The sequence below is a fragment of the Myotis yumanensis genome, unplaced genomic scaffold (genome assembly GCF_028538775.1).
Source record: "Myotis yumanensis isolate MYYU_CA2020_CCGP unplaced genomic scaffold, mMyoYum1.0.hap1 SCAF_2, whole genome shotgun sequence".
NCBI lineage: Eukaryota > Metazoa > Chordata > Mammalia > Chiroptera > Vespertilionidae > Myotis > Myotis yumanensis.
The window spans coordinates 174,126,167-174,151,825 of NW_027223753.1; the positions used below are offsets into that span (position 1 = coordinate 174,126,167).

Sequence of the window (25,659 nt, forward strand, 5' to 3'; positions counted from 1 at the left end):
TCTTCCGCACCTTTTGAATTTTTATTAAATAAATGCATTTTCTATTAAGAAATACAATTAAAATTAAAACAAGCAAATAAACATTTCAGCAAATAGAAGACAGGCTCTATAACTGACCACAATAAAAGCATGGTTCCGTTTCTGTGAGCTGTTTTCTCATTGGTTTCTCACTGTATGGAGTCATGCCATCCTTTAAGAGTTCTTTGGTGTGGCACTCCTCGAGTTTTTCTTTCCTTTTCTAGCGGTTTCTTTTTAATGTATGGAAGTTGGCAGCAAGATGGAGAGGGTTAAAGAGTGTTAGAAAAAATAATTGGAAAGAGTGCTGGTTATAGGCAGAGCAGGGCGTTCACCTCACTACTTGGTGGCAGGCAATGGCTCGGTGTCATTCAAAGGCATTCTTTTGAAAAAGTCATTCTTTTGCTGACCCTGGTAGGGACCAAACACTTTTCTGAAGTAATCATTCTTTTTGTGGCTCTAGCCAGTTACTGTCAATGCAATAAGAAAAGCTTGAACTGGAGAGGCCAGGGTCTGTGGGGGGAGAATACTGGCGACTCATAAAGAGAATCTGCAAGTCTTTGCCCAAATGGGAATGAGTTTCCTGCTGTCTTTCTCTGCCTTCCAGACAGTCTTCAGCACGTTTTCATCCCTGGCTTCATTGTGCCTCCTGAGAGGGCTTAGTGTTGTGTTGGAAGTCACCTGGTTGGCCAGCAGCAAAGGCTATTTACATTTGGAGGTGCCTAAATTATTTTCGGTTGGGGGCTTAAATAGACTGTTATTTACACCCGTGATCTTAGATTGTAAAGAACCCGATTTCAACAGAGAGTTCTTTTCCTGAACTGATTTCCTTAGATTCAGATTTGAGAGTTAAGTTCCTTCAAGAGGTAACAAGGATCATGGTCTAATACATTTATAAAATTGTCTGTTTTCATCTTTTAAAATTGATTTCATTTTAAAAATTAATTTAGATGATAAGTTTTAAACAATTTTTTTTTTTAATTTATAAAATTTATAAAAGTCTACTCAATCTCAGTCACATTACACAGTTTGTCCACTTGATGGCACCCAAATATTGAGGAGGAATCATCTGCTTTAAAACTTGGTAATTCACCTGTAACAATGCAGGAAACAGTTCTGGGCTTTGGGCAATTATGTATAACTATTTCAAATTATAGTCATGAGTGCTGTTTAGAAATATGTAAAATTATTTGTGTATAAAAGTGTCTATAATATAAACTTACATATATTCTATAATTATAGCTACATAAAGTATGTATGAATACAGACAAAAAATTTAAAAGAGATATGCAGAAATGAAAACAAGTTAGTTTTAACCCCAAAATTGTATAAATCATCTTTTCTTTGTTTTGGGTTCTCTTTATTGGGGTATAATTTACACACACAAAAATTCTCCCATTTTAAGTATAGAGACAGATTAAATTTTGTAGTTGTTTACAGTTATGTAGTCACAATAAAAAAGATGTAGTTCTATCACCCTAAGAAGTATTCTCATGCCTCTTTCCAGTAGATTCCCTCCCACAGACAGCCACTCACCTGCTTTCTGTATTGTTTTTTTAGAATTTCTCATAGATGGAATCACACATATAGTATGCAGTCTTTTATTTGACTTCTTTCACTTACCATGTTTTTGAGATTCATCCATATTGTTTCATGTATTAATATTTTCTTTTTTAAATTACTAAATAGTAATCTATAGTATGGATATATCACAATTTATTTACCCATTTATCAGTTGATGTATATTTAGATTATTTCCACTTTAGGCTCTTGACAGGGAATCGAACCCAATGACCTTTGGTACAAGGGCCAACGCTCTAACCACTGAGCGACTGGCCAGGGTGGGCTCCAGTTTTTTGTTTTGGCTATGACCTGCATTGTGTCTCTTTTAGTGTTTAGGGCTTAGAATCCTATGGAAAATTCTGGAACTTTTTCTTTCTTTGTATTTTTATTTTATTTTATTTATTTATTTACTAGAGCCCCAGTGCACAAAATTTGTGCGTGAGTGGGGTCTCTAGGCCTAGCCGGCGATCAGGGCCAATCACGGCCACGCTGATCAGGGCCAGGCCAGAGAGGAGATGACAGTCGCTGGGCCAGGAGTGGAAGGAATGGACACTGGACCCCGATGCCACCATCGTTGGCACCCCCCGCCGAGCGGTTCCCCGCCTTTCCCCTCCTCCTTCCCTCACCACTGCACCACCACTGCAGCGCAGGCCGTGGGCCAATCGGGGCCTGCTGGCCAGGGGAAGGGATGGGGTATGGGAAGTTGGCTGCCGGCCCCAAGGAGGGAGCCAGCCCTTGACTCCCCTGGGAAAGGGGTTGCATCCACTTTCACCCACCCCTGGTTCCCTGTTCCAGCCTGCGGGCCTGCCAACTGTGGGGAGGGACCATGAGAGGTTGGCCGGCCGGGGGGGAGGGACCATGGGAGGTTGGCAGGCCAGGGGAGGCTGGCTGTGGGAGCACACTGACCACGAGGGGGCAGCTCCTGCATTGAGCATCTGCCCCCTGGTGGTCAGTGCGCATCATAGCAACCAGTTGTTATCATTCCGGTCATTCTGGTCATTACAGTCACTTAGGCTTTTATATGTATAGATTTTTAATTTTTATTGATTTCAGAGAGGAAGGGAGAGGGAGAGAGAGATATAAACATCAATGATGAGAAAGAATTATTGATCGGCTGCCTCCTGCATGCCCCCAACTGGGGATCGAGCCCACAACCCGGGCTTGTGCCCTTGACTGGAATTGAACCCGGACCCTTCTGTTCATAGGCCGATGCTCTAGCCACTGAGCAAAACCAGCCAGGGCAATTTCTTTCTATTTTTAAAAATTGAGTTTCGCCGAAACCGGTTTGGCTCAGTGGATAGAGCGTCGGCCTGCAGACTGAAAGGTCCCAGGTTCGATTCCGGTCAAGGGCATGTACCTGGGTTGCGGGCACATCCCCAGTGGGAGATGTGCAGGAGGCAGCTGGTCGATGTTTCTCTCTCATCGATGTTTCTAACTCTCTATCTCTCTCTCCCTTCCTCTCTGTAAAAAATCAATAAAATATATTTTAAAAAAAAATGAGTTTCACTAGAATTCTATAATTTACTGGTGCTGCTTTGTAATAGGTAAATGCTAGAGAGACAAAGTAGAAAAATAGGATAGATTAATGAAGGTCTAGCTCAGAGAATCTTATCTACATTTGCCAGTTATTATCTTACCAAATGCGAAGTTTAGCTAGGCTTATTTATTTTGCCTTTCATTTTCATTTAAGGTCTTATGCTTTTCCTTTCTTTTTATGTTTCCTCAATTTTCTCTCTCTCTTTTTTTTTTCTTTAAATATAGTATGTGGTTATTTGGCAGAACAAAATTGATGGGTTGATTTGAAGAAAAGACTCCATAAAACTGTATTATCAAAATATATATTGATATTTTATAAGAGATATTATAAAATATGTTAACAATAAGATATATCAATAATAAAATATATTAATACAAATCTATAGTTATGTGAAGCTGGTACCATTGTCTTGATCTAGAGGAATGGTTCTCAAACTTTATTGTGCATCAGAATCACTGGGACGGTCTGTTAAAAGAGACTGTAGGGCCCCCTCACTACTTTCTGACTCAGTATGTCTGAGGTGGGGCCCAAGAATTTGCATCTCTAACAAGTTCTTAGGTGATGCTGATGCTGTGTTCTTGGGCCCACACTTTGAGAACAACTGGTGTAAGAGAACAAGGGAAGAATGGAGATAACTTTTCCTAGTTTTGACTTTTTACACCTGGCATGCAAACACTACCAGCAGTCTCAAAGATATTTGTAAATCAGTTACAAATGGTTAAAATACATACATGTATGTTGCACAGCTTGTGAATATACTAAAAAACCACTGAATTGTAAACTTTAGAATGGTGACTTTTATGGTATGTGAATCATATCTCAATTTTAAGATACATGTAAAATTTTTGTTTCCTTTTCCCATTTGTAAAAATATTCTATTAATTCAGCCTATTCCCACCCCCATCCTTACCCCCAACCCCACTTCTGAAATAATGACTTAAACAAGTAAAAGGAAAAGGGTAACAGCACGTATTTAGTTTCCACAGCCAATAGGAGAGGAGAGCGAGAAGGGAATTTCGAAGGGCAATATTGCAATCAGCAGTTTTGGAACCCGTTGTGTGTGGGAGGGCATTGTAGAAGGTTAGCATGTATCTAAAAATGTGATTTGGGAAGTTGCTGCAAATTTCTCTACAAATTTAACGTGTATCCTGGAGATTTAACTGTGAAAGTTAATTAGCTTCATGCATCTTAATACTCCTTTATATGAAGCCTCTCAGACTACTGCCGTGCAATAGATTTAGCAGAGCAATTCAGAATTACTTGACCAAGCCAGACTGCTTTGGCTACACTGGGGAGAGCAGGGTCCTGTAAAATGCTATTTATTTGCACTTGCATTTGGCCTGTAGCCTGCTTTTACCCAAATGGAGTGAGAACTCCTGATTACCACGTGCATATTTCTGGCGTGAAGCTGAAAATGTGTGTTGTTATTCAAAGATGGGCACAGGGGACATCAGACTGGGAGCCTCCACACAGGAACCTAATGCTCTGCTTTTGTCCCTGTAATGACCCCTGGTCCTGTGACTGCACTGGGCTGTGTTAGCCATTTTTAACAATTCTAATTCTGCCTAAAGACCTTGGTTTTTTTGTTCATCTTGATTTTGTGGCTTTAAAAAAATCTTAGTGGTTCCATATGTCTTTCTCTTCACTTTATCTTTTGCTCTTTGTAATTTATTTTTACTCTCTATGAACATTTATATAAACTTATTTCACAGGAGCAGAGTGACTGCCTTACGTAGGAGGCCTAAGCATGTGTCTAAATTTAACTTCCCTTGGAGGTACTGCCCAACTTCTGTGGGTGCCTCCCGCAAGCCTGGGAAAGTACAGTTCTGTCTGCTCTCTACAGAGCTTCTGTGATAGACACAGCTTACTGTTTATCAGAATGAGAGAAGAGAGAGTCCTTTATGCCTTAGGAAACCATTTCTATAAAGGGCACACTGTGTCTCTCTTCATCCTAGGCAGAAAAAAAAAAAATCTCTTCCTGTAAGTTTACCGGAAAGGAAAGAGGGAAAATAATTGCCCCCTTTTCTTTCATTGGGAGTGTGGTTCACTTTAAAAAAAAAATCAAAAATTTAATATTATGCCTTAGAAAACCTTGAAGAATTAAGAAAAAAATGTGAATGGGTCAAGGAAATAATTTGATCATAAGCACTTTTCAATCAGAAATCAGTTCTTCTCTTACCCATTTTCCTATGCAGCGAACGCTAGTGCTGGACTGCTCACACTTGCTTCTCTGATTATGTAGGTACAGTTGAGTGACTTTAAAACTACCAGGACTCTAAAACTACCAAGTGTGTAAGACGTACACTTTGAAAACATCAGACCTATAGATCCAAAGGGGAAATTCTGAATATATTTTGTAGTAATAAACTGGAATGTTAAGATAACAACATCCTTCAGTTACAGCTACAACAAGAAAGGGATGGGAAATGGTATGGGGGGAAAGTGATCTATGATGGTGCTCTGATCCCAGCCTCCCCAGTGGATACACTTCTCTTGGCCCTAGGCTGGTTTGGACAAGTACCGTGGGAAGCTCCCAGGATGCCCACTGGCAGCCTGAGAGGTTCTGAGTATCCTCAGGGTAACAGGCTTATGCTGATCAGCAATATTTACTGTACACAACGAAGCAGGCTTTGCTTTTATTTTTTCTTGTCCTTTTCTTTTCTTTCTTCTCTTTCCTTTTCAATCTCTGTCTCAGAGTAAACTTGCCAGGAGCTGTAACTGTCCTCGGTACAGTGGCTGGCATAACACTTTGCTCTTGGACCTCCCAGAAGCTACACCTCACAATCAGCAGTTGAATTGTTTAAAAAATACTCATGCCTACCTTTAAAGACACGTAACTGAGTGTATGGTGGAGCCTGGGCATCTAACCTTTTTAAACTCCTCAAATAATTCTGATGTGTCCTATGGAGTTGAGAATCAGCCCGTTGTGGAAACAGTGGCAATGTCACAAGGACAGAGATCGCTATAAGATATCCCAGGCTAGGCCTGTACTGGGCATAGATTGCATCAGTCCCCTATTTATGCTACAACACCGACAGCTCATCCCTCTTCCCTCATCCTCTTGGTTCCTCCACACACTTGTCCTCTCCTTACTGTTCACTCTTGTCTTCCTTTTGGGCCACCAGAAATTAAACCAGGCCCTGGAAAGGTTTCCATCCTTCTCTGCTGAACTTGCCTTTCCAAAGCTTGAGGATTGGGCTAACTCATTGGGTAAATGGGCAAGTAACTGGTAGCCTGTTGGGTAGAGTTCATGTTTTTCCAACAATAGTAGTGTGAATAGGGACTACATGCTGCTAACTGCTGTCTTTCCCGCCTTTCCTGAATCCTATTCTTAACATCATCTGGTAAAGCATCAATTTAAAAATTCATTCTTGCCCAGCCAGCTCAGTGATTGAGCATCAACCTGTGAACAAGGATGTCACAGTTTGGTTCCCGCTCAGGGCACATGTCCAGGTTGATCCCCAGTGGGGGACAGGCAGGAGGCAGCCAATCAATGATTCTCTCTCATTGATGTTTCTATCTCTCTCTCCCTCTCCCTTTCTCTCTGAAATCAATAAAAATATATTTTAAAGATAAAATAAAATCCATTCTTTTCAGCTATATGTAGTAATCAAGCATTAAACTAGTCTCCCTTCCTATGTTAAAAAAAAAAGTTGAAATTATACAATGCTTCACAGATATACTTCCAAGTGGACATGATTACATCCCAACCATACTTGCTCTCTGTTGGACACATAGTAACACAGGAATGCCAGACAGGCTCACATTCATATGTCTTTTTATAGTGAAACTGCTTTATGAGGTTTGGTAGGTTTTATGTTTAACCAAGGTGTACATTTTTGATATGATGTTTTATTCTTGAAGAGATGATAGTACTTTTTAGAAAGCAGTTTATGGTATACTGTTTTAGAAAACAGTTTTGATAATGTAATTTATTCTCTATCCATATGTTTTTATTGATTTCAGAGAGGGAGAGAGCGATAATCATCTATGGGCTGCCTCCTGCACTTCCCCTAATGGGGATCAAGCCTGCCACCTGGGCATGTGCCCTGACTTGGAATTGAATCGTGACCTCCTGGTTCATGGGTTAACACTCAACCACTGAGCCACACCAGCTAGGCATATATTTATTCTTTTATGCAAACTTTAGGAATCATTCTATTGAGTTATTTTAAAAAAATATAACAATATGGGTTCTGATTAGAAATTTATATATAATGTACATATATGGAAATATTTTTATGCTTTAAATATTATATCATTGGCTCTCCTAATTAAGGTCTTATTTTATGTTCTTCAATAAAATATTATATTATCTTCATAAAGGTCTTATATTTTCTAGGAATTTTTTAACAGCTTTAATGAAGCATAATTTACCTTATAAAGTTATGCAACCGTCTCCATAAATCAGTCTTAGGACTTGTTCACTACTACAAAAAGTGCCCTCATGACTTTTTGCGGCTAGCCACCAGCCTTAGGCAACCACAGATCTTTCCATCTCTATACATTTGTCTTTTCTGGACCATTACTGTAAACAGCATCATACAATAGGTAATCTTTTGCATCTAGCTTCTTTCAGTTAGCGTAATGTTTTTGAGGCTCATCTGTAGCAGGTATCAGTAGCTTGTTCCTTTTATTGCTGAGTAGTGTTCCATTGTATGGCTATGCCACATTTTCTTTATCTATTCATCAACTGATGGATATTCAGATTGTTTCCAGTTTTGAGTTCTTATGAATAATGCTGCTATGAATATTCATATAAGTTTTATATAGCTATATGTTTTCATTTCTCTTGGGTGGATTCCTAGGAGTAAAATTGCTGGGTTGAACAATAAGTTTATGCCAGTGGTCAGCAAACTCATTAGTCAACAGAGCCAAATATCACCAGTACTTCTTCAAAATAGACTCGCCCAGGCCGAAAACCGACGTCTGCTCATGGGCCACGAAGTTTCAGTCGCAGTGTACGCACACCCGCACGTGGTATTTTGTGGAAGAGCCACACTCAAGGGGCCAAAGAGCCGCAGTTTGCCGACCAAGGGTTTATGCTATCTTTTTAAGAAACTGTCAAACTGATTTCTAAAGCTGATGTGCTGTTTTACATTCTCAGGGTTCCAGTTACTCCACATCATCACCAACATTTGATATTGATGTCTTTTCTATGATAGTCATTTTAGGGGTCTGTATTAGTTATATATAGCTGCATAACAAATTCCCCCAAAATGTAGCTGCTTAAAGTCAAACATTTTTTAAAGGTTACAGTTTCTGTGGGTCAGGAATCTGGGCATGGTTAGCTAAATCCTCTGGTTTAGTATTTCACATAACGTTACATTCAGGTGCTGTGGGAGCTGTATTCATCTCAAGGCTAGACTGGGAGAGAGGATCTTCTTCCAAGCTCCTGTGGGTGTCTGCAGGATTCCGTTCCTTATGGCCCATTAAACTGAGGGCCACAGTTCCTCTCGGGCTGTTGGCTAAAAGCCTCCTTCAGCTCTTGGTCACTTAGGCTTCACCAAAGGGCAGCTGGCTGTCATCAGAGTGAGGAAGGGAGAGAGCAAGAGAGGGTGAGATTTTTGTACTTTAGTCTCAGAAATGAGGTTGATTAGAATCTGCTTATACATTCATTGTAGTTTGAATTTGCATTTCCTTAATGACTAATGGTGTTAAACATCTTTTCACATGCTTATTAGCCATTTGTATATCCTCTTTGGTGAAATAACCATTAAAGTTTTGTCCATTTAAAAAATTAGGTTGTTTGTCCTCTTATTATTGAGTCATCAGAATCATTTATATATTGTTGGTACAGATACTTATTAGATATTTGTTTTCATATTGTATTAGTTTTTCTATTGCTTTGATAATAAATTACCACAAGTTTAGTTTAAACAACACACATTTATTTTTTACTGATCTATAGGTTAAAAGTTCAGTAGGGGTCTTACTGGGCTAAAATCTAGGTGTCAGCAGCTTCACTCCTTTCTGGAGGTTGTAGGGGAGAATCCATTGTTGGTGGAATTCAGTACCTTGCGTTGTAGGACCAAGGTCCCTGTGTTCTTGCTGGTTGTAAACTGAGGGCTGTCCCTAGTTCTAGAGGCCACGGTGTTTCTTGGTTCTTGGTCCCCTTCCTCCTTCTTCGAAGCCACATCATCACCATTAGGTTGAGTCTTTTCCATGTTGCAACTTTCTGATCCTTTCTCATCAAATCTCTCCCTCACTATATAGCCAGGAAAGATTCTCCTCTTTTAAGAACTCATATGACTGGACTATGCCAACCCAGATAATAGAGGATAATCTCTACATCTCGAGGTCTTTAACCTTAATTACATCTGTAGAGTCCCTTTGCCATGTAAGATAATAAATTCATAAATTCTGGGGATTAGGAAGTGGACATTTGGTGGAGGTGGTGGAGTGGGCATACATACTTTCTTTCAATCTATGACTTATCATTTCATTTTCTTAATGATGGTTTTTGAAGTACAGAATTTTTTAATTTTAACACAATCTAATTAATTGATTTTTCTTTCATGGATCATGCTCAAAACACTTCACCTAACTCAAGGTCACAAAGGTTTAACCTATTTTCTAGAAATAGGTTTAAATAGGTTTTCTTCTAGAAATTTTTATAGTTTTAGCTCTTCAATTTATGATCCATTTTGAGTTAATTTTTTAAAAAATGTATTTTTATTGATTTCAGAGAGAAAGGGAGAGGGAGAGAGAGATAGAAACATGAATGATGAGAGAGAATCATCCACCAGCTGCCTCCTGCACCCCCCCCCCACCCACCCCCACTGGGGACCAAGCCCGCAACCCAGGCATGTGTCCTGACTGGGAATCAAACCATGACCTCCTGGTTCATAGGTTGACGCTCAACAACTGGGCTATGCCAGCCGGGCTGATTTTTATATATGGTGTTAGATAAGGATTTAAGTTTATTTACTTTTTACATACGGATATCCAGTTGTCTCAGCAAACATATTTGTTGAAAAAAATCTTATTTTTCCTCTCAGTGAATTGTTTTGGCACCTTTGTTGAAAAGCAATTGGCCATAATTATAAGGATTTATTTCTGATCTCTCAGTTCTCTTCCATTGATTTGTATGTCTATCCTTGTACCAATATCACACTCTTCTTTTCTAGGTATCTTTAAGTCTTTGTTACTATTAGGAATCAAGTTAAAATTACCTTGAATCTAAAATATTATTAACTCAGAGCTATTTTCCTTAAAATGACTGACAGATTAATATTTGATCTATTATAAAATTGGAATAATAGGAAAATGCTGCTTTATGCTTCAACTAGGTAACTTGAAATTGCTTTGGAGCCATTAAATTTTTATGGAACTAAGTTGCAAAGATGTTAGAGACTTTGGTATTCATGTTATATTAAATATCTTGTTGGATAGCATTTAAGTTTGTACTTTGAATTTGAACAATTATCACTATTATTATTTACTCATTTTCTCTTAGTCTAAGTAACATTTCCAAAGATCTGATTTTCCTTCTTATTTCTTTCAGATCAGTCTCTAGAGTCCCGTAGACTCTTCAATAAGCCAGTGCAGAGCTTGCCCAACATGGACTCTATTTTCAGTGAAGCCCTTCTGAAGATGCGGAAGCAGCACCCTGGGTGCCTTTCTCAGGAGACTTGTGTCCGTGCAGTCCAGGCTGCCACACAGTATCCCTATGAGGTGGGCATCAAGAAGGAGGCGGAGCTGTTTATGTACCTTCGGCAATCGGGGCAGGCTAGGGCCCTGCAGTATGCTTTCTTGGCTGAGAGGAATGCAAATAAGTGGTCAGTTCCCTCTGGAGCATCCTGGAAAACGGCGTCGGCACGGCCCATCTCCTCAGTGGGCGTTCTCGGTAAGAACATGGGGTAGTTAATGTCAATCTCCAGATCTGCACATGTGAAGTGCTACTACCATTTGCTTAGGGCTACTGGGTTCCAGGTTCTATGCTAGATATATTACATGTGTTAGCTAGCTTAATTTTCACCCCGGCCTATTAACTATCTTCATTTGACATGTGAGGCCTAGAGACGCTAACCTTCTCAACAAGGAGCTAAATAAACACAAGTGGTGTAAGAGTCTGGCCCTGGATCTGTCTGAATCTGGACTCTGGGCATTTTCCACTCATCCCATCCTCTTCTCTGTTTGAATCTGTCACTCCTGAATTTCCCAACCATGATTACTATTTGTACCACATTTTAAGGTGTGTCCTGTCACTCTTGCAGCTAGGCATTTGGAATGAAGTTTCTGTCTTTCTGGTCCCTGGAACCATTTCCTTCTCCTAGTTCAAAACCAACTATCCTCAAATCCATCTGAACCATGAAACGGGCTTACCGTCTTTTGACCCTGGAATTTTTCCAAACAAATGTCTTCCTTCCTCAGAAGCTAGCTCTCTGATTGGCTTCTTTGGGCCACTTTCCTAAGCTTCACTTGCTCTTAGTCTTGGCCCAAGAATGATCTTTTGTGGATTTTAAACCCTGTGAAATGGGAAGTAAAATGTTATATGCTTCAGCTCGTGTACAGTCTTTTGGGGGATGAGGTTCATAGTTTATTAAAAGCATCTACTTGCCTTTTTTTTCTTTTTTTTTTTAGCATCAACTTTCTTAACCCCCACCTGGCTCTTTAGCACCCAACCCAACCTGGAGAGAAAGAGCCCACTCTATGCATCTTCTTAGTGTTATCTCAGTCAATTTTTAATATAAAATAGTTGATTTTTTAAATTTTTCAATTACATTTGACATACAATATATAAGTTTAAGGTGTACAACATAGTGACTAGATATTTCTATAACTTACAAAGTGATAACTCTGGTAAATCTAGTACCTATCTGACACCAACCATAGTGGTACATACTACATACAATGGAATACTACTCAGTCATAAAAAAGAATGAAATCTTGCCATGTGTGACAACATGAATGAACCTAGAGGGTTATGCTAAGGGAAATAAGTCAGACAGAGAAAAACAAATATATGATTTCACTTATATGTAGAATCTAAAAAATAAAATAAATGAACAAACAAAACAGAAACAAACTCATATTTACAGACATTTTGATGGTTGCCAGATGGAAAGGAGTATTGGGGAGATGGGTGAAAAAGGGGAAGGGACAAGGGTCAGCAAATTGTTTCTGTGACATTCCAGATAATGAATATTTTAGGCTTTGTGGGCTATAGGGTCTCTGTTGCAACTACACAACTCTGCTATTGAGCACAAAAAAGCCATAGAGAACACAAAAACAAATTAGCATGGTTGTGTGCCAATAAAACTTTATTTATAAACACTGAAATGTGAATTTGATATAATTTTATGGGTCATCAAATATCATTAATTTTTTTTGGTTTTTCAACTGTTTTAACGTGAAAACATTTTTTATTATTTATTTATTTATTTCAATATATTTTATTGATTTTTTACAGAGAGGAAGGGAGAGGGATAGAGAGTTAGAAACATAGATGAGAGAGAACCATCGATCAGTCGCCTCCTGCACACCCCTTACTAAGTATATGCCCGCAACCAAGGTACATGCCCTTGACCAGAATCGAACCCGGGACCCTTGAGTCTGCAGGCTGACGCTCTATCCACTGAGCCAAACTGGTTAGGGCACATGAAAACATTTTTAGCTTATAGGTAATACAGAAGTAGGCAGTGGGCCGGATTTGGTCTTAAGGCCTTTAAGGTCTCCTCCAAGGTCTCAGAGTTGTTCTCTGCATTTTCTATCTTCAGGTGATAATGAGGGATCTTGTAGGGGATTTTATGGGCCAATCATAGATCCCACACATACCCCTTAACCATTTTAGTGTCCAGAATTAGTCATATGATATAAGGGATGTGGAAAATATAGTCTCTTATGAGTCCAGGAGGAAAATGAAACGATATGGTGAAGGGACAGCAACATCTTTGCCATTGAATAGCTTTTATTCCTCTTGCCTTTGCTGAAAACATTATTCCATTTTCCTTTTCCTTCTCCAACCTGTATAGTTCAAGTTTCTCAATTTTACCCACTTCAATATGTTCTTTCCTCAAATACTTATTCAAATATCTTTATATTGAAGCTTTTCTTGATTCATTCAACCAAATATAATCTCTTTCCTTTGAATCATCAAATAAATTTAAATTTCTCAACTCACATCGTTTACTTTACCTTATAGGATGGATATTTGTGAACTTTTCTTCATCCCACTACTAGATTATAGGCTCCCTGAGGAGTGGTACTTTTCATATTTTTTGACAGTTTTATTGAGATGTAACTCATCCTATCTAACAAAAGAGAAACATGGTAATTAGCGTATGACCGCTACCCTTCCCATTGGCTAAGCAGGGCAATATGCAAATTAACTGCCAGCCAAGATGGCGGCCGGCAGCCAGGCAGCTGGAAGCGAACATGAGGCTTGCTTGCTTCAGTGAAGGAGGACTCCAACGTTCCCGGCCTGCCTTGCCGGCCTCTGAGCTGGCAGTTTGAAACATTGTAACAAATATAGAAGCTAAACAAAACCCCAGAAACCAGCTTTCAGCTGGCCGGGATCTCAGAGCTGGAGATGATACAGTGTTTCGATTATAGAACCAAAACAAACCAGATACCTGCTTTCAGCAGCAGAGGCCTTGGCCCAGAATTAAAAAAGAAAAAAAGGAGTGGTTGGGAGCTTCAGTCACTCACCAGCCTGAAAACAGCCCTCAGCCCCTCACCCAGACTGGCCAGGCACCCCAGTGGGGTCCTCCACCCTGAAGGGTGTGTGACCAGCTGCAAACAGCCATCATTCCCTCATCCAGGCTGGCCAGGCACCCCAGTGGGGACCCCCACCCTGATCCAGGACACCCTTCAGGGCAAACCAGCCAGCCCCTACCCATGCACCAGGCCTCTATCCTATATAGTAAAAGGGAAATATGCCTCCCAGCACCGGGATCAGCGGAGCCGCAAGGCCTCCTGGCACCAGGATCAGCGTGACAGGGGGCAGCGCCCAAACCCCCTGATGGCCCTGAAGCTCTGTGTGTGACAGGGGGCGGGGCCACAACCTCCCTATCCGCCCTGCTCTGTTCGTGACAGGGGAAGGCGCCCCAACCCCCTGATCAGCCCTGCTCTGTGCCTGATTGGGGGGAGCTCCCCAACCCCCTGATCGCCCTGCGGCTCTGTGTGTGACAGGGTGCGGCACCCCAACCCCCCCCCCCCCCACGGGCCCTGCTCTGTGTGTGATGGGGTAGAGCCATAACCTCCCCATCAGCCCTGCCCTGAGTGTGAGAGTGGCAGCGCCCCAACCCCATGATCGGCCCTGCTCTGTGGGTGATAGAGGGCGGCACCCAACACCCTGATCCGCCCTGCTCTGTGTTTGACGGGGCGGTGCCCCAACTCCCCTATCGGCCCTACTCTGTGCGTGACAGGGGGGAGCTCCCCAACCCCCTGATGGGCCCTGCTCTGTGCGTGACAGAGGGGAGCTCCCCAACCCCCCTGATGGGCCCTGCTCTGTGCGTGACAGGGTATGGAGCCCCAACCCCCCTGATGGGCCCTGCTCTGTGCGTGACAGGAGGCAGCGCCCCAACCCCCTGATTGGCCCTGCTCTGTGCGTGACGGGGTGGCGCCGCAACCTCCCCATCGACCCTGCCTTGAGTGTGACGGGGCAATGCCCCAACCCCCCAATCGACCCTACCCTGAGCATGACTAGGGGTGGCATCGCAACCTCCCGATCCGCCCTGCTCTGTGCATGACAGGGGACGGTGCCCCAACTCCCTAGTCGGCCCTGCTCTGAGCCAGACCAGGGGCTGCACCTAGGGATTAGGCCTGCCCTTTGCAACCCGGGAGCAGGCCTAAGCCAGCAGGTCGTTATCTCCTGAGGGGTCCCAGACTGTGAGAGGGCACAAGTGGGGCTGAGGGACACCCCCCCCCCCCCCGCCAGTGCACAAATTTTTGTGCACCGGGCCTCTAGTCTCTATATATAAAAGCCTAAGCAACCAAGTGACCAAACGACCAGTCGCTATAATGCACACTGACCACCAGGGGCAGACACTCAACTCAGGAGCTGCCCCCTGGTAGTCAGTGCGCTCCCACAGTGGTAGCGCTGCTCAGCTGACTGACTAGCGCCAGACACAGGGCTCACAACTGGTGAGCGCCTCTGGGGATTGACTGGGTGTGAGCCCGTGGAAGGCACAGTGGGGCCAGGATGAGCGGGAGTGGCAGACAGGAATGACAGGTGGCGTTGCACTGCCAGTTTCGGCCCAATCCCCACAGGCCATGCCGAGGGACCCCACCAGTGCACAAATCTGTGCACCGGGCCTCTAGTATACCATAAAATTCTTTTAAAGAGTATAATTCAATGTAACATAGTATAGCAGCTATGGAAAACAGCATGGCAGTTCCTCAAAAAAAAAAAAAAAAAAATAGAGGTACCATATGATCCAGAAATTCCACCTCTGAGTATATACCTGAAAGAATTGAAAGCAGGGACTCGATTAGATATATGTACACTCATGTTTATAGCAGCATCATTCACAAGAGCCTAAAGTAGTAACAATTCAAATGTCCATCAATGGATGAATGAATTAACAAAATGTGATGTATACATACAATGGAATATTATTCAGGCTTAAAAAGGTAGGAAATTCTGACACATAATAAAACCAACATAGATGAATCTTAAGGATATTATGCTAAATGAAATAAGCTAGTCACAAAAGAACAACTTTTATATGGTTCCACTTATATATGAGGTACCTAAGGTAGTCGAAATCATAGAGATAGAAAGTAGAACAGTGGTCACCAGTGGCTGGAGGAAGGGAGGAATGGGGATTTACGGTTGAATGGGTACAGAGTTGTTTTTCAAAATGATAGGCATTCTGGAGATGGATACACAACAATATGAATGTACTTAATACACTAAACTGTAAACGGATGTAAATTTTACAGGTATTTTATCACAGTTAACATTTTTAAAATACATTTTATTGATTTTTTACAGAGAGGAAGGGAGAGGGATAGAGAGTTAGAAACATCAATGAGAGAGAAACATCGATCAGCTGCCTCTTGCACACCCCCCACTGGGGATGGCCGCAACCAAGGTACATGCCCTTGACAGAATCAAACCTGGGACCCTTGAGTCCGCAGGCTGACGCTCTATCCACTGAGCCAAGCCGATTAGGGCACAATTAACATTTTAAACAAATATATATATAGTAACAATGTCACCAAAAGAGAATACACTTCAATTATTTTTAGATATTGACAAAGTTGTGCAGCCATTGCCACAATCAATTTTGGAACATTTTCATCACCCTGAAAAGAAACCCTATACCCATTAGCAGTTATTACTCATTGTCCTTCCCCCAGCCCCTGGCAACCACTAACCCACTTTCTGTCTCTATGGATTTGCCTAATATGGATTTCATATAAATGGAATCATATACCATGTGGTCGTTTGTTTCCAGCTTCTTGAACCTAGCATAATATTTTTAAGGTTTTCCCATATTGTAGCATATATCAGTGCTTCATTCCTTTCTACAGGTGAATAATATTCCACTGTTTGGATATACCGCATATTGTTTCCATTCATCAATTGATGGACATTTGGGTTGTTTCTATTTTTGGCTATTTTGAATAATGCTGCTCTGAATACTTACGTGCAAGTTTTGTGTGGACACATGTCTTCAATTCTCTTAGGGATGTATGTACATGTCCCTAGCTACCCATCTCCCTATCTCCCTAGTTAGGAGTGAAATTGCTAGCAACTCCATATTTAACATTTGAGGAACTTCCGAACTGTTTTTCCACAGCAGCTGTACTATTTTATAATCTGCCAGCAATGCATCAGGCTTCCAATTTCTCCACATCTTCACCAGAACTTGTTCTTGTCTTTTTAATTATACATAACCTAGTGAGTATAAAGAGGCAGCTCATTGTAGTTTTGATTTGAATTTCCTTAGTGACTATTGATGTTAGGCATCTCTTTCTATGCTTGTTGGGCATTTGTATATCTTCTTTGGAGAAATCTTTATTAGACCCTTTGTCTAATTTTAAATTGAGTTGTCTTTTTTTTTGCTGTTAATCCTCACTCAATGGTATTTTTCCATTGATTGTTAGAGAGAGTAGAAGAGAGGGGGAGAGACAAAGAGAGAGAAACATTGACGTGAGAGAGACATTGATTGGTTGCCTCCAGCATGCTCCCCAACTGGGGCTGGGGATTGAGCCTGCAACCAAGTTACATGCCCTTGACTGAAATCGAACCCGAGACTCATTAGACCAGGGTCCAATGCTGTATCCACTCAGCCAAACCAGCTAGAGAAAATTGAGTTATCTTTTTATTGTTGAGTTTAAGAGTTCTTTATATATTCTGATACAAATCCCTTATTAGATTTGTGATTTGCAATATATGATTTACAAATATTGTCTCCCATTCTGTGGGTTCTTTTAACTTCTTTAATAATGTCCTTTGAAGCACAAAAGTCTTAAATTTTGGTGATGTCCAATTTATCTATTTTTTCTTTTGTTGCTTGTGCTTTTTGTTTCATATCTAAGAAGTTACTGCCTAGGTCATGAGATTTACTCATAAGAGTTTTATTGTTTTAGCTCTTTCTTCAGTCTGTTATCCATTTTGAATTTATTTTTGTATATGGTGTGAGGTAGGGGTTCAGCTGCATTCTATTGCATGTGGATATCCAGTTGTCCCAGTACCATTTGTTGAAAAGACTATTCTTTCTCCCATTGAATTATCTTGCAAATCTTGTCAAAAATTGATTGGCCGTAAGTGTATGAGTTTATTCCAGGACTCTCGATTCTATTCCATTGATTCATATGTCTGTCCTTATGCCAGTACCACACTTTCTTGAACACTTTAGCTTTGTCATAAGTTTTGAAAGTAGGAAGAGTGAGTTCTTCAACTTTTGTTCTTATTTTTCAATATCGTTTTTGTTACTAAGGATTCTTTGTATTTCTATACAAATTTTAGGATCAGCTTGTTAGTTTCTGCAGGGAAAAATAACAGTTGGATTTTTGATAGGGATTGCACTGAATCTGCAGATCAATTTAGGTAGTATTGCCATCTTAAATTGTTAAGCCTTCTGAATAATGGACATGAGATTCTTTCCATATATTTGGGTCTTCTTTAATTTCTTTCAATACTGTTTTGGGGTTTTAGTGTACAGGTTTTGCAATTCTTCATTTAATTTATTCTAAAGTATCAATCTTTTTGATGCTATTGTAAGCAGAATTGTTTTCTTAATTTCATATTCAGATTGCCCATTGCTAGTGTGTAGAAATACAATTGATTTTTGCATATTGATCTTGTATCCTGCAACTTTGCTGAACTTGTTTATTAATTCTAATAGTGTGTGTGAATCCTACTCATTGTTATGTACTCTAAAGCACTTAGCACAGTGTCTAGCCTTAACTAGGATTGAATCCATGTATATTCCTTGAATTGATCTCTTTAAATGCCACATTGCCACAGAAGCCTTGCATCTACTGAATAATTTTCCAGTTCTCAATACCATTGAATCATTTTTTTCTCCTTTATTCTTATTTACAGGTTTGGGAACAATGGGTCGAGGCATTGTCATTTCTCTTGCAAAGGCCAAGATTCCTGTGATTGCCGTAGAATCAGACAAGAAACAGCTAGAAACTGCTAACAAGATAATAACCTCCTTCTTTGTAAGGGAAGGCTTGAAAATGCAGCAAAGTGGCCACACTTGGTCAGGACCAAAACCCAGGTTAACTACATCTTTGGAGGAGCTTAGTAGTGTCGATTTAGTCATTGAAGCAGTATTTGAGGAAATGAATCTGAAGAAGCGGGTCTTTGCTGAACTGTCAGCTGTGTGCAAGCCAGAAGCTTTTTTGTGCACCAATACATCAGCCCTGGACATTGATGAGATTGCTTCATCCACTGATCGTCCTCACTTGGTCATTGGCACCCATTTCTTCTCACCAGCTCATGTCATGAAGTTGTTAGAGGTTATTCCCAGCCGATACTCTTCCCCCACTACTATTGCCACTGTTATGAACTTATCAAAAAAGATAAAAAAATTTGGCGTAGTTGTAGGCAATTGTTTTGGATTTGTTGGGAATCGAATGTTGAATCCTTATTATAATCAGTCGTATTTCTTGTTGGAAGACGGCAGTAAGCCAGAGGAGATTGATGAGGTGCTGGAGGACTTTGGTTTCAAAATGGGACCTTTTAGAGTGTCTGACCTTGCTGGGTTAGATGTGGGTTGGAAATCTCGAAAGGGGCAAGGTCTTACTGGACCTACGTTGCCTCCAGGGACTCCTGCCCGAAAGCGAGGCAACAGAAGATACTGCCCAATTCCTGATATGCTCTGTGAATCAGGACGATTTGGCCAGAAGACAGGTGAGGGTTGGTACCAATATGACAAGCCATTGGGTAGGATTCACAAACCTGATCCCTGGATTTCCAAATTTCTGTCACAGTACAGGGAAACCTATCACATTGAACCACGTATCATTAGCAAGGATGAGATTCTTGAGCGCTGCTTATATGCGCTCATTAATGAAGCATTCCGTATCTTGGGAGACGGGATAGCCGCCAGCCCAGAGCACATTGATGTTATCTATTTACATGGGTATGCATGGCCAAGGCACAAGGGTGGGCCCATGTTCTATGCTTCCACAGTTGGGTTGCCCACAGTGCTAGAGAAGTTGCAGAAATACTACAGGCAGAATCCTGATATTCCCCAACTAGAGCCTTGTGACTATCTGAAAAAATTGGCTTCCCAAGGAAACCCTCCTCTGAAAGAATGGCAAAGGTTGGCAGGACCCCCCAGCAGTAAATTGTGATTCAGCCTTTCAGGTTATGCCTCACAGGCTGGCGTCAGGTCATGCTCACTGAGCATTAAATTTAAACCCAAAGGTCCAAAGTAAGATTGCTCTGAAATACAAAGCTAAAGAAATAATCAGCTAAGCCTCCTCTTTGGGTCTTCTGCCTGATGATTCTAATGGGTCAAATATTCATTAATGTGCTTCCTATGCCTCTGAATCTGTCCCTACCAGATAAACTATTCCAATCCCAATGAATAAACTCACATGAATACCTTTATAGCTAAGAAGAGAGCCTCGGGAATAAGTTGAGGTTCCCAAGTGCTTTTATCATTGGCGAAATATGTAATCAATTAACAACTGATAAAAGCAACTAAGTTATAAATTAATTTTGACCCCCTTCAGCCTCACACACATAGCACTAATAGGAAATCTTACGGATCCTTCACTCAATAAACATTCATTGTGCCTCCCCTAAGCTTCTTGCACAGCGCTTGACAGACCTAGAGCCCAGGCGGGCATTAGTCCAGCATGGATGCCTGTGATGAAGTTCAGTCCATAGTCTCAGTCGTGTAATGGAGATAGTTGTCAGGGTTGAGTCAGCAGTGAAGGTCATTGTGAGTGAGCATGAAAAGCTGCCCAAGGGAAGGCGGAGTGTCAAAGATAGAACAGAGTTGAAGTTATAGGCAAGACACAGTTGGGAATTGGTGAGGAGCCATGTACTTCAGACCAGAATGGGGAACTCGGAGTAGCTTGGCAAGTCATGCTCAGTATATCGCTTCTGTCCAAGGACCGCTCACACATGTTCACAGCTGTGCTTGCTGCCTGCAAGGGGCTCAGTAATGTTTGTTGATAATTACCTGGAGATCAGGGGAAGTCCTGGTCTTTCTTTACTCTTCTATTCATGGAGAAATAATAGATAGTAGTATGTTGTTGACTTAATGTAAGAAGGGATCTTAGAGAACATCTAACCTCCTCTGATTCTGTCCTTGATTTAGATTCTGTAATGATGCCAGTTTTCCTGTCATGATAAGCCTTTGTGTTATTGGGTGTGAAAATGGTTGAGTCTTGAAAAATCCAAAATTATTATAAAACAAATTTCTTATAATTTTGTTATAATTATAAGACTTCTCTTTTAATGTTTTGTGTGGTTGGTTAACAGTTGGGGGGTTGGTCAACACAAAAACTCGTACACAGATGTTTTCATCAGAATTATTCATAATAGCCCCAAATTGGAAACAAAGTAAATGTCCATCACTGATGGATGGACAAACAGAGGGCAGAATAGCCATACAATAGACTATTCTGCCATAAAAAGAGATGAAGTACTGATACATGCTACAACATGATGGACCTTGAAAATATTTTGCTAAGTGAAAGAACCCAGTCACAGAGGCCACATATTGTATGAACATTTATATGAAATGTTCAGAATAGGCAAATCTATAGCAACAGAAAGCAGATAGAGGTTGCCTAAAGCTGGAATGATTGGGGATGAGAAATGGGGAGTGACTGCAAATAGGTACAGGATTTCTTTATGGGTTAATGAAAATGTTCTGAAGTCATTGTGGTGATGGTTACATAAGTCTGTGAATCTACTAAAAACTATTGAGTTGTATACCTTAAATGGGTTAATTACATGGTGTGTAATTATATCTCAATAAAGATTTTAATAAATAAATAAATGGGCTCAAGTTGTTGGCCTTCAGTGTTGATGCTGTTTTCAAAATATTTTTACCTGTGAATTCAAACAAAACCATCAAAAGTTCTGATAGAGAAGTCTTGAATGAATATACTATGTTTTTCATTGTAAAAACAACAATAAAAAACCAAAACACCCTTAAAGTTTGCCTCGAATTGCAGCTCAATTTTGAATAGTTTTTAAGATGTATATCGCTGGAGTTTATATAAATTGGTTCTTGAAATTAAAGACATCAATATAAAAAATTCTTGAAACTAGTAACTTGGTCTCCAAAGTGACTTCTTTTCAAATTAATATAAACACACACACATTAACTTTTTCTTCTTTAGACCTTTAGTGGAATTCATTTTCAGTTCTTTAAACTCATTTTTACCCTACACTATCCTCTAGATCAGAGCTTTGAAACTAGAGTGTCTATGAATAGGTTTTATGAGTCAATAATCCCTGACATTTTATGCTAATGTTTGTGTATATGTATCTGAATGCATTTCTTAGAAGAGATACCATATTCTCATAAGTGTTTATGACCCAATAAAGGTTAAGGACCAGCACTTTATATATAGATAAAATGAGAAGAAGAAATATGAGTTTATTTATTTTTACTTTATATCCAAGGAGGCAAACCTAATTCTAATTTGTTGGGTCCTACATAAAACAAAATGATGAAACCTTTCCAGAATATGCTACCCATCCTTGAAAATCCACTTGCTTAAAAGGCTTATTTTGTTATTGTTGTTAATAATTTTAAAACGACTTATCTTTAAAAAACAACAGCCTCTGAGTGACATTCTAAAAATGTGTTCTAATGGTAATTGACTCTGATGAGAAGGCTATATTAGAAATACCCTTGAAGGTTTGCCATAATACTCCAGCTTTAAAGATGAGACTAATGACATTACTTAAATCAGAAGCAGCACTGTGCAGCTGCAGTTGCTACCTACTTATTCATTTCCAGCAGGAACAGGTGTGTGTGAGAGCGATAAAATGAGGGACCCTAAACTCCCCTGATTAATGAAGTTACAGAATGGTGTATGCAAATCGTACTCTACACAGTGTAGGAACCTGGATTTTCTAGGGCCTTACATTTGTCTTTAAAATAGACCCCTATAAATCAGAAATATTGTGGGCTCACTAGATTGTTTGAATCCATTTGGTAACCATTGATGAGCTTAATATAAATCAATTCTCTGTACTAGGTTTAAAAGCAACTTTGTGCAAGAACTCTTGGGACTATCAGTGTCATCTGCATATCTTGCCAGTTTATATATATTTTAAAATTAACAGATAGTTAATGTTGTCTGGACACCATCATTATACAACTCTGAGGGACACCATTTCATACTGTGGCCCAAGGGGTTGCCATTTACATAGAAATCATGTGAACAGCGCCCCTTAGAGTTGTGCAACACCTGTTATTGTTTCCAGGGCACTCCATGTAGAGTTTCTAAGCCAAAAACTTTCTTCTGTTTATTGCTGTAAGTATCTTTCTAAACAAAAGTTAGTTGACAAGAGTAGAGGGAAAGTCTCCATTTAGGTTGATGTCCTCAATGGGACCAAATTTTTAGAAAGATTAAATCTTATCTGATCTTTTTAGTTTTGTTTTTGTTTTTGTTTTCTTCCCGCACCCAGAGAAAGAACATGAGAGAGTTGCACAGGGCTTTTAATTCTTTTTTTAAAATCCTCACCCGAGGATATTTTTCCATTGATTTTTAGAGATAGGGATAGACAGAGAGAAATATCAATGTGAGAGAAACACATCGATTGATTTCATCCTGCTCTCGCCCCAACCAGGGCCCGGTCCAGGGAGGAGCCTGCAACCAAGGTATGTGCCCTTGACCAGAATCAAACCTGGGACCCTTTGGTCTGCAGACCGACACTCTATCCACTGAGCCAAACCCACAAAGGCCAGGGCTTTTAATTCTTGTTCAAAGATTTTTAGGGCACTTCAGTTGTAATGTTTACTTGTTCTCTTTAATCCACCTTAAAGTAGCCTGGTAGAATGAGTGCGTGAAAGCATCTGATAAGATGACACAAGCAGGCTGATCAACTATCTTGTGTACATCTTTCCTAGTTAGTTATTCCACTTTTTCTAAGAGGAAGCAGTGCTATCAGGAGCAGCTACTAATTCTAGCCATAAGGTGAGGTCCTTAGGAGGAAGTAGGGCAAAACCTCCCACCAAGTCATCAGTGCACTGGATTCCTGAAGCTTGCTTGGGCCTAGAGAGTTGCTGATTTGTAAATTTTGGCAGAGACTGTTGTCTGTAATCACAATGTTTCTCTTCTGTAGTAATAAACGTCCAAATTTTATGGAAGTTAAATTTGACACTTGGTTGCTCGAAATATACAATATATTTGTTAGCTTCTCTCGGATCCAGTTGTGAACATGTGGCTAAGATCCAGACAATAGGAAGTAAATGGAGGTGTCCCACGGCAGCTTTCAGAAACCTGACTTATGAGTCAGATGATGTGCACAGCCGGTGTTGCTCAGTGATTGAGTGTTGACCTATGAACTAGGAGGTCACAGTTCGATTCCTGGTCAGGGAACATGCCCAGATTGTAGGCTCGATGCCCAGCCTGGAGTGTTCAGGAAGCAGCCAATGGATGATTCTCTCTCATCATTGATTTTTCTCTCTCTCCTTTTTTCTCTGAAATAAATAAAATATTTTTGAAAAAGAGTCAGATGATGTGCATTCTTTGTTTTTTGTTTGTTTGTTTTGTTTTGTTTTATCTTCCATTTGCTGCCTGGACACATATGGGATGGGGGAAGTTTGACTCACTATACTGGATCACGAGGACAAAGGTCATGCCCTAGGGATAGCAGAATCGAAGGTGCTATGCAAAGAGCTGAGGTCCAAGAAAACTTCAGGATATTGTTTGTCGATTCCAAAGAAATAACCTGAAAGACTGGCTGTGAACGACATGGGTTTATTAGGACTCCATGCACACCAATGGCAGCCAGCAAGGGAAATTGCTGCCATATCAGAGGCAGCTGGCCAGTAAAGTTTCCATCATACCTGGGTGGGGCTGGGGGTAGCCAGTAAGGTTTCCGCAACCCAAACGTTCGGGGTTATAGAGAGTACAAAAAACAAAGCAAACAGGACATGCGGGGTGGCTGTGTGAAATCAAAACACAAGCTGTTTCTCTGCAGTTGTTTCCAGTCCGGGCTCACACTCAGAAGCAGTTTCTCCCTTGACCGAGGAGCTGGCCAGGCTCCCAAGCTCACATTCCACTTACAGATGGCCTCCACCACGTTCCCACAGGGAGGGGGAGTCGGAGCTTTGGAAAGGGGCCCATGCTCCCATGTACCATACAAAGTGCTATAAAGAGCGTGGTCCTAGGACCTCTCACCACTGTGCCTTCCCACAGTCATTTACTTGAGAGGGAGAGACCAATTCCTGTCCTGGGTAAGCCAGTGTTACTGTATGTGTACAATTACTCACAGCTGACCCTAATCCTAACTTATGCAGATGGGGTCCAAGAATTAAGGGGAGGGGAGATTTTTTGTTTTCCTCAGTGTCATAGGTAATTCTGATGCACAGGTTTGAGAATCTAGTCTCATTAAACAGGATTTCTTGTTTTAAGAAAAAATTTTTTGCCAGTGTGATGTGGTTTTCAACTCCATGTTGAATTGCTCATAAAAGTTTATGTTATGTTTCACATTTAATTGTTGTTGGCAGTTCATGGAGACACCAGTAAGAACCTGAGAATAGGACTTTAAATCAACATTTAGTAGGAAAGAGTCTCACAGGCCTACTTGAACCTCAAATTGACTGCTACTTAATTAGAGATAAAAACACTCACAAACACAGTATGTATTATCAGAAGAAAAAGTGGTCAGCAGTGGCACAGAGGAAAAGAAGAGTAATTTGAGAAGCAGAATCTCTCAACCTGACCAAAGTCAGGTGCTGAATCTGGGGTGTACCAGCCTTCTGTTCACTTGATCAGAGATCTCCAAAGCGGGGTGCCCCTTCCCATGGCAGTGTGAAAGGTGATCCATAGAGACGCAAACAAAAAATATTTAGTACAACTATTACTACCTATTTCTGTCTAAAAAACCAGAAATTAATATTCCATGTACGTATGGACGCTGTTGTCCT

General features: G+C 40.7%; 1 protein-coding gene across 3 annotated transcripts in view; it reads left to right on the plus strand.

Annotated features, from left to right (window-relative positions):
• Positions 1-21,555, plus strand: part of EHHADH (enoyl-CoA hydratase and 3-hydroxyacyl CoA dehydrogenase) — a 59,062-nt gene extending 37,507 nt beyond the window's left edge. For all 3 annotated transcript variants that reach the window (XM_070406653.1, XM_070406655.1, XM_070406654.1), the window contains 2 exons: positions 10,623-10,964; positions 18,621-21,555. In XM_070406653.1, coding sequence (XP_070262754.1) covers positions 10,623-10,964; positions 18,621-19,882 — 1,604 coding nt within the window. In that variant the 3' untranslated portion in view covers positions 19,883-21,555. The remainder of the gene's footprint in view (positions 1-10,622; positions 10,965-18,620) is intronic.
• The last annotated feature ends 4,104 nt before the right edge of the window (positions 21,556-25,659 follow it).